Source organism: Strigops habroptila, chromosome 23 (genome assembly GCF_004027225.2).
Source record: "Strigops habroptila isolate Jane chromosome 23, bStrHab1.2.pri, whole genome shotgun sequence".
NCBI lineage: Eukaryota > Metazoa > Chordata > Aves > Psittaciformes > Psittacidae > Strigops > Strigops habroptila.
This window is the reverse complement of record NC_044299.2, coordinates 1,977,684-1,987,191: the sequence shown is the minus strand read 5'-3', so window position 1 is coordinate 1,987,191 and position 9,508 is coordinate 1,977,684. Positions and strand designations below refer to the sequence as shown.

The following is a 9,508-nucleotide window of genomic DNA, read 5'->3' as shown; positions in this document are numbered from 1 at the left end:
GGTCAGCGCCTTCCATACTGGGCCCGGCCCCCCTGACACCGGGACCAGGATCGGGACCCACCCGGTGGCCCCCGCTGGCCCAACATGAGGGCGCCAGTGAGATCCCAGTGCTCCCAGTACGGGTATCCTTCCGTCCCCGCCGCTCCCAGTCTGACCCCACTGTTCTGTGTATGGGTGCGATTCTATTCCCAGTGCTCCCAGTTTGCTTCCAGAGCTCCCGGTCCAGGCACCCCTATTCCCAGTGCTCCCAGTGTGGGTGCCCCTCTGCCCGCAGAGCTCCCAGTCTGGGTGTCCCTGGCCCAGTGCTCCCAGTCTGTCCCTATTGATCAACCCCTCTGGGTCCCTGTCCATCCCAGTCCCACCATGCCCATCTCAGTCCCAACCTGTCCATCTGTCCCCATCCCACCCTGCTGTCCCCATCCACTGACCCCTGTCCATCCGTGTCCCATCCTGTCCATCTGCCTGTCCCCATCCCTATCCCACCCTGTGTCCATCCCTATCCCACCCTACGTGTCCATCCCTGTCCATCCCTATCCCGCCCCATGTCCATCCCTATCCCACCCCACATGTCCATCCCTGTCCATCCGTATCCCACCCTGTGTCCATCCCTATCCCACCCCATGTCCATCCCTGTCCATCCCTATCCCACCCCACGTGTCCATCCCTATCCCACCCCATGTCCATCCCTGTCCATCCCTATCCCACCCCACGTGTCCATCCCTATCCCACTCCGTGTCCATCCCTGTCCATCCCTATCCCACCCCGTGTCCATCCCTATCCCACCCCATGTCCATCCCTGTCCATCCCTGTCCCACCCCACGTGTCCATCCCTGTCCCACTCCATCCTTATCCCGCACCCCCCCGCACCGCGTTCCCCCGCCCCCCGCGTTCCCCTCCGTCCCCGCCTTCCCCGCGCAGGGCATTGTGGGAAGCGTAGTCCTCCGGGAGCAGCCCCGCCCCTCCTGCCGCGCCGCCTGCCCGCCGCCGGGGACTACACTTCCCAGAAGCCCTCGCGGCGCCGCGCCGTGTCCCATGGTGCGTCGCGGTGGGGGTGGGCGCGGCGGGGCGCCCCCTGGCGGCGCGGGCGGCGGCACGGAGCGCGGCGGGGATGAGCGAGGAGGGGGCGGGCGGCGGGGCCAGGAGGAGCGGCGGCTTCCCCAGGTACCGGCACCGGCACACGGGGCACAGCGGGACACAGCGGGATACCCGGGACACAGCCCCCCCGCACCGGGATACACCCCCCCTGCGCCGGGACACAGCCCCCTGACACCGGGATACAGCCCCCCCCACAGGGATACACCCCCCCTGCACCGGGATACAGCCCCCTGACATCGGGATACAGCCCCCTGCACCGGGATACACTCCCCCCACCGAGATACAGCCCCCCCCCCCGGGATACAGCCCCCCCCACCGGGATACAGCCCCACGACATCGGGATACACTCCCCTGACATCGGGATACAGCCCCCTGCACCGGGATACAGCCCCCCCCACCGCGATACAGCCCCCCCCCCACCGCGATACAGCCCCCGACACCGGGATAGAGCCCCCCGCACCGGGACACGGCCCCGACACCGGGATACACCCCCCGACATCGGGACACAGCCCCCGGAAACCCCTCCCTGACACCGGGGTACCCCCCCCACCGGGATACCCTGGGACACACCGGGATACATTGGGATACACTGGGACACACCCCCCCGCGACACCGGGATACGCTCCACGCACGGGACCCACCAGGATAACCCCCGACACCGGGATACCCCCCGCGGGACTCCGGGACACACCGGGGTAACCCCCAGGATACACCCCCCGGGACACACCCCACACCGGGACACCGGGATACAGCCCTGGCACACCCGAGACCCCCCCCGAGAACGGGATACCCCCCCGGGGTACCCTGAACACCGGGATACCCTCCTGTGTCCCTGTGCTGCCTGGCACTGCCACCCTGTCCCCATGTCCCCTGTTTGGTGCTGCCACCCTGTCCCCATGTCCCCTGTATGGCACTGCCACCCTCTCCCCATGTCCTGGTGCTGTTGGTGCTGCCACCCTGTCCCCATGTCCCCCTGTTTGGTGCTGCTACCCTGTCCCCATGCTGTTAGTGCTGCCACCCTGTCCCCATGTCCCCCTGTATGATGATGCCACCCTGTCCCCATGTCCCCATGCTGTTGGTGCTGCCACCCTGTCCCCATTCCCCCTGTATGGCACTGCCACCTTGTCTCCGTGTCCCTGTGCTGTGTCCCTGTGTTCCCCTGTTTGGTGCTGCCACCCTGTCCCCATGCTGTTGGTGCTGCCACCCCATCCCCATGTCCCCCTATATAGTGCTGCCACCCCATCCCCATGTCCTGGTGCTGTTGGTGCTGCCACCCTGTCCCCATTCCCCCTGTATGGCACTGCCACTCTCTCCCCATGTCCCGGTGCTGTTGGTGCTGCCACCCTGTCCCTGTGCTGTTAGTGCTGCCACCCTGTCCCCATGTCCCCCTGTATGTTGATGCCACCGCGTCCCCGTGCCCCGGCGCTGCTGGTGACGCGGGGCTGGCGCAGCCCTGTCCCCAGCCTGGAGCAGATGCTGGCCGCCAACCCCGGGAAGACGCCCATCAGCCTGCTGCAGGAGTATGGCACTCGCATAGGGAAGACCCCGGGCTACGACCTGCTGAAGGCCGAGGGCCAGGCCCACCAGCCCAACTTCACCTTCCGCGTCACCGTCGGGGACATCAGCTGCACCGGTGGGTCCCAGCGCCCCCCTCACCCCCCCCGGGCTCTGCCCGTCCCCATCCCACCGGCACCGGGGGGGGGGGGATCCCGGAGAGGGTGCCCCGGGGGGGTCCTGGTGGGAGATGTCCCCTTGGGATCCCCAAGGGATGGGCTGGGATCCTGGTGCTTGGGATGCTCAGGGATCATTGGGAACCCCAAAAGCAGGTTCAGGTGGGGGATCACCGGGGATCCTGGTGCTTGGGATGCTCAGTGATCATTGGGAACCCCAAAAGCGGGTTGAGGTGGGGGGTCACCTGGGATCCTGGTGCTTGGGATGCTCAGCGATCCATTGGGAACCCCAAAAGCGGGTTGAGGTGGGGGGTCACCTGGGATCCTGGTGCTTGGGATGCTCAGGGATCCATTGGGAACCCCAAAAGTGGGTTGAGGTAGGGGGTCACCGGGGATCCTGGTGCTTGGGATGCTCAGGGATCATTGGGAACCCCAAAAGTGGGTTGAGGTGGGGGGTCACCGGGGATCCTGGTGCTTGGGATGCTCAGGGATCCATTGGGAACCCCAAAAGCGGGTTCAGGTGGGGGGTCACCGGGGATCCTGGTGCTTGGGATGCTCAGGGATCCATTGGGAACCCCAAAAGCGGGTTGAGGTGGGGGGTCGCGTGGGATCCTGGTGCTTGGGATGCTCAGCGATCCATTGGGAACCCCAAAAGTGGGTTGAGGTGGGGGGTCACCGGGGATCCTGGTGCTTGGGATGCTCAGTGATCCATTGGGAACCCCAAAAGTGGGTTGAGGTAGGGGGTCACTGGGGATCCTGGTGCTTGGGATGCTCAGGGATCCATTGGGACCCCAAGAAGTGGGTTGGGGATGGAGGGATCACCAGGGAGCTGGGTGTCCCATGGGAATTGGGGGTGCTGAGGGGAGGAGCTGGGTGCCCCATGGGAATTGGGGGTGCTGAGGGGAGGAGCTGGGTGCCCCATGGGAATTGGGGGTGCTGAGGGGAGGAGCTGGGTGTCCCATGGGAATTGGGGGTGCTGAGGGGGGGAGCTGGGTGTCCCATGGGAATTGGGGGTCAGTGAGGGGTGTGGGGGGGCCCTGGGTGTATGTCCCCCCCCCCCCCAGCTCACCCCATGGGTGCCCCAGGGCAGGGACCCAGCAAGAAGGCGGCGAAGCACAAAGCGGCCGAGGTGGCCCTGAAGCTGCTCAAAGGGGGGGACATGCTGGAGGCCGCCACCCCCGAGGAGCCCAGGTGGGGGGGGACCCCCAGGGTGCTGGGGGGGTCCCGGGGGGGGTCAGGGTGCAGCACGGGATGGGGTTGGAGGAAGCTGGGAGGGGATTTGGGGTGCTGGGGGGGTACCCAGCTCCAGTGGGTTTGGGGCGGTCAGTGGGGGGGGTCAGGGCACCCAGGGGGTACCCAGGGTGATGGGGGTACCCAGGGGGTGCAGGCCATACAGGTCCAGTGGGTTTGGGGGGGTGAAGGCATCCGGGGGGGTTTGGGGGTACCCAGAGTGATGGGGGATGCGGGGGCATGGAGCATCCCAAGGGATTTGGGGGTGTTTGGGGGGTTCAGTTGCATTTGGGGGTACTTGGGGGGGTGTTGAGGGTGCCCAGGCAGGTCTGGGGGTGCACAGTGGGGGGGGAAGGGGTGTTTTAGGGGAGCCAAGAGAATTGGGGGTGCCTGGGGGGGGGATCTGGGTGTCCCATGGGAATTGAGGGTGCCTGGGGGGGGATCTGGGTGCCCCATGGGAATTGGGCAGGATTTGGGGTGCTGGGGGGGGTCAGTGTTAACATCTCCCCTTCTCTCCCCAAGCTCTCCTTCCCCCCCAGAGCCCCCGGCTGAGGCCCCTCCCCCGGCACCCACCGTGCCCCCCCCCTCCCCCAGGTAATGGGTGGGGGGCACCCAACGTGTGTGTCCCCCAACCCCCTGGCCCCCCCGTACCCCAATGGGGGGGTCCTGGTGTGTCCCTGCCCCCCCTCACTCTGCGCCCATCTCCCCGCCCAGGGGCACCCCCCTGGAGATGAAGAGCCCTGTGGCCCCCCCCCAGGCCGAGTGTAACCCCGTGGGGGCCCTGCAGGTGGGTGACACCGCGGGGGGACGCGAGGGGACACGGACACCCCCCCGGGACCGTTATCCCTGTTTGGGGCAGTTATCCCTGTTTGGGGGCAGTTATCCCTGTTTGGGGCAGTTATCCCTGTTTGGGGGGGCAGTTATCCCTGTTTGGGGGCGGTTATCCCTGTTTGGGGGCAGTTATCCCTGTTTTGGGGGGGCAGTTATCCCTGTTTTGGGTGGGCAGTTATCCCTGTTTGGGGGCGGTTATCCCTGTTTGGGGGGGCAGTTATCCCTGTTTGGGCACGGTTATCCCTGTTTGGGGGCAGTTATCCCTGTTTGGGGATGGTTATCCCTATTTGGGGCAGTTATCCGTGTTTGGGGGCAGTTATCCCTGTTTAGGGGCAGTTATCCCTGTTTGGGGCAGTTATCCCTGTCTGGGGGCGGTTACCCACATTTTGGGGACAGTTATCCCTATTTTGGGAACAGTTCTCCTAATTTTGGTGCCAGTTATCCCCATTTTGGTGTCATTTATGCCCATTTTGATGCCAATTATCCCTATTTCGGTGCCAATTATCCCCATTTTGGTGTCATTTATGCCCATTTTGATGCCAATTATCCCCATTTCGGTGCCAATTATCCCCATTTTGGTGTCATTTATGCCCATTTCGGTGCCGGTTCTCCCCACGTTGGTGCCGGTTCTCCCCCCGTGGGGGTGCTGAGGCCCCCCCGCGCTGTGCCCGCAGGAGCTGGTGGTGCAGAAGGGCTGGCGCCTGCCCGAGTACACGGTGACGCAGGAGTCGGGGCCGGCGCATCGCAAGGAGTTCACCATGACCTGCCGCGTGGAGCGCTTCGTGGAGATCGGTGCGCCCGGGGGGTCCCCGTGTGCCCCCGCTGCCGGGGGGCGCAGAGCAGGCGATGGGCTCCCCCCGTGTCCCCGTCCCTGCCGGGGGGGCACAGAGCAGGCGATGGGCTCCCCCTGCATCCCCATCACTGCCGGGGGGGGGCACAGAGCCCGCAATGGGCTCCCCCCGTGTCCCTGTCCCTGCCAGGGGGCACAGAGCAGGCGATGGGCTCCCCCCGTGTCCCCGTCCCTGCTGGGGGGGGGCACAGAGCAGGCGATGGGCTCCCCCTGTATCCCCATCGCTGCTGGGGGGGGCACAGAGCCCACAATGGGCTCCCCCCGTGTCCCCATTGCTGCCGGGGGGCACAGAGCAGGCACTGGGCTCCCCCCGGTTCCCATCACTGCCGGGGGGTCACAGAGCAGGCGATGGGCTCCCCTCATGTCCCTGTCCCTGCTGGGGGGGCACAGAGCAGGCACTGGGCTCCCCCCGTGTCCCTGTCACTGCTGGGGGGGGCACAGAGCCCGCAATGGGCTCCCCCCGTGTCCCCATTGCTGCTGGGGGGGCACAGAGCCCGCAATGGGCTCCCCCCGTGTCCCTGTCACTGCTGGGGGGGCACAGAGCCCGCAATGGGCTCCCCCCGTGTCCCATCACTGCTGGGGAGGCACAGAGCCCGCAATGGGCTCCCCCCGTGTCCCAATCCCTGCCGGGGGGGGGCACAGAGCCTGCACTGGGCTCTCCCCGGTTCCCATCACTGCCGGGGGGGCACAGAGCAGGCAATGGGCTCCCCCCGGTTCCCATCGCTGCTGGGGGGGCTCAGCCGTCCCCGTGCCCCCCCCGCAGGCAGTGGCACCTCCAAGAAGCTGGCGAAGCGCAACGCGGCCGCCAAGATGCTGGTTCGGATCCACAACGTGCCCATGGAGCAGCGGGAGGGCAGCGAGGCCGAGGTGGAGGAGGATCAGTTCTCCATGGTACCCGCGCGCTTCCCGAGGGATAGCGGGGATACGGGCACCCAGAGCGCCCCGGGGGGTAACCCAGAGCACCCCGAGGGGTAGCAGGGATAGGGGCACCCAGGGCGCCCCGGGGGATAACCCAGAGCACCCCGGGGGATAACGGGGATACGGGCACCCAGAGCACCCCGAGGGATAACCCAGGGCACCCCGAGGGATAACCCAGAGCACCCTGAGGGATAATGGGGATACAGGCACCCAGAGCATCCCAAAGGATAATGGGGATACAGGCACCCAGAGCATCCCGAGGGATAACGGGGGGATATGGGCACCCAGAGCATCCCGAGGGATAATGGGGATACGGGCACCCAGAGCATCCCGGGGGATAACCCAGAGCACCCCGAGGGATAACAGGGATACAGGCACCCAGAGCGCCCCGGGGGATAACCCAGAGCACCCCGAGGGATAGCAGGGATACGGGCACCCAGAGCACCCCGAGGGATAACCGAGAGCACCCCGAGGGATAACGGGGGGATACAGGCACCCAGAGCGCCCCGGGGGATAACCCAGGGCACCCCGAGGGATAACCCAGAGCACCCTGAGGGATAATGGGGATACAGGCACCCAGAGCACCCCAAGGGATAATGGGGATACAGGCACCCAGAGCATCCCAAGGGATAATGGGGATACAGGCACCCAGAGCATCCCGAGGGATAACGGGGGGATATGGGCACCCAGAGCATCCCGAGGGATAATGGGGATACGGGCACCCAGAGCATCCCGGGGGATAACCCAGAGCACCCTGAGGGATAACGGGGATACGGGCACCCAGAGCATCCCGGGGGATAACCCAGAGCACCCCGAGGGATAGCGGGGATACGGGCACCCAGAGCATCCCGGGGGATAACCCAGAGCACCCTGAGGGATAACGGGGATACGGGCACCCAGAGCATCCCGGGGGATAACCCAGAGCACCCCGGGGGATAACCCAGAGCACCCCGAGGGATAACGGGGATACGGGCACCCAGAGCATCCCGAGGGATAACCCAAAGCACCCCGAGGGATAACGGGGATACGGGCACCCAGAGCATCCCAAGGGATAACCCAGAGCACCCCGAGGGATAACGGGGGGATACAGGCACCCAGAGCATCCCAAGGGATAACGGGGGGATACAGGCACCCAGAGCATCCTGAGGGATAACGGGGGGATACAGGCACCCAGAGCATCCCGAGGGATAACGGGGGGATACAGGCACCCAGAGCACCCTGAGGAGTTAATGGGGACATGAGCACCCTATAGGGGTGTGTGGAGTGTCCCTGAGCACCCATGTCCCTTGGGTGTCCCTTGGGTGTCCCTTGGGTGTCCCTGAGCCCCCACCTCCTCCTGGGGTGCCGGGGGTCCCCATTCCCGCCGTGCCCCCCAGGGGTGCCCCCGGCTGGAGGGGCTGCGGGGCCGGGCCCCCGGCTGCACCTGGGACTCGCTGCGCAACTCGGTGGGTGAGAAGATGCTTCAGCTGCGGAGCCACCCGCTGGCACCCATGGGTGCGGGCGCCTGCGCCCTGCTGCAGGAGCTCTCCGAGGAGCAGAGCTTCGCCATCAGCTACCTCGACATCGGTGAGCACCCCGAGGGGCACCTGCGGGCATGGGAGACCCCCGAGGGCACCCATGAGCCCCCCACCCATGGGCTCAGGCTGTGGGCACCCATGGGTGCCAAGGCCCATGGACACCCATGGGCTCAGGGTTTGGGTATTCATGGGTGCATGAGCCTCCCATGGGCTTAGGACTTGGGCACCCATGGGTGCCACAGCCTGTGGACACCCATGAGCTCAGGGTTTGGGCACCCATGGGTGCATAAGCCCCACATGGATACCCATGATACACCATGGACACCCATGGCCTCAGGGTTTGGGTGTTCATGGGTGCATGAGCCTCCCATGGGCACCCATGGGCTCAGGGTTTGGGCACCCATGGGTGCCACAGCCCATGGACACCCATTGACACCCATGGGCTCAGGGTTTGTGCACTCATGGGTGCCACAGCCCATGGACACCCATGGGCTCAGGGATTGGGTATGCATGGGTGCCAAGGCCCATGGACACCCATAAACTCAGGGTTCAGGCACCCATGGGTGCATGAGCCTCCCATAGGCATGTTTGGGCACTCGTGGGTGCCACAGCCCATGGACACCCATGGACACCATGAGCTCAGGGTTTGGGTACCCATGGGTGCCGTATCCCATGGACACCCATGGACACCATGAGTTCAGGGTTTGGGCACCCATGGGTGCCATAGCCCATGGATACACATGGGCTTAGGGTTTGAGCACCCATGGGTACCCCAGCCCATGGACACCCATGAGCTCAGCAGTGCAGCACCCATGGGTGTCACTGACCCATCCCCATGTCCCCCTCTGTCCCCCCCAGACGCGCTGAGCCTCAGTGGGCTGCACCAGTGCCTGGTGGAGCTCTCGACCCAACCGGCCACCGTGTGCCATGGGGCAGCCCCATCGCGCGCCGGCGCCCGCGCCCAGGCTGCCCGCAACGCGCTGCAGTACCTGCGCGTCATGGCCGGGGGCAAGTGACCCCCAGGGGCACCGCCGGGACCCACGGACAGACCCACGGACAGACCCACGGACCCATGGACAGACCCACAGCCAGACCCACAGACACATGGACAGACCCACAGACACATGGACAGACCCACGGACACATGGACAGACCCACGGACACATGGACAGACCCATGGACACACCCACGGACACATGGACCCATGGACAGACCCACAGACAGACCCATGGACACGTGGATGGACCCACGGACAATGCGCTGCAGTACCTGCATGTCATAGAGGGGGGCAAGTGACACCCCAACCCTGACCCATGGATGGACACACAGACAGGCCCATGGACCCACGGACAGACCCACGGACAGACCCACACATGGACCCACAGAGCCATGGACAG

General features: G+C 65.9%; 1 protein-coding gene across 2 annotated transcripts; it reads left to right on the top strand.

Moving 5' to 3' along the window:
• The first annotated feature begins 1,108 nt into the window (after positions 1-1,108).
• Positions 1,109-9,257, top strand: TARBP2 (TARBP2 subunit of RISC loading complex). Of its 2 annotated transcripts, XM_030510329.1 has the most exons (9): positions 1,109-1,161; positions 2,547-2,728; positions 3,851-3,956; positions 4,518-4,589; positions 4,710-4,782; positions 5,501-5,618; positions 6,440-6,567; positions 7,971-8,160; positions 8,970-9,257. In XM_030510329.1, exons 1-9 carry the CDS (start codon positions 1,109-1,111, stop codon positions 9,125-9,127), a joined length of 1,080 nt encoding a protein of 359 aa, XP_030366189.1. In that variant the 3' UTR covers positions 9,128-9,257. The 2 variants fall into 2 exon arrangements, with proteins under 2 accessions (XP_030366189.1, XP_030366190.1); XM_030510330.1 differs by lacking the exons at positions 1,109-1,161; positions 4,518-4,589 and adding an exon at positions 4,242-4,281 and having other exon boundaries at positions 1,621-2,728; positions 4,687-4,782.
• The last annotated feature ends 251 nt before the right edge of the window (positions 9,258-9,508 follow it).

Coding starts and splice junctions, on each gene's coding strand:
- TARBP2 (XM_030510330.1), top strand. CDS start 2,476: ATGTCCCCCTGTATGTTGATGCCACCGCGTCCCCGTGCCCCGGCGCTG. Junction 4,282..4,686: donor TGTTTGGGGGGTTCAGTTGC/ATTTGGGGGTAC, acceptor GCCCCCCCTCAC/TCTGCGCCCATCTCCCCGCC. Junction 6,568..7,970: donor AGGAGGATCAGTTCTCCATG/GTACCCGCGCGC, acceptor CGTGCCCCCCAG/GGGTGCCCCCGGCTGGAGGG.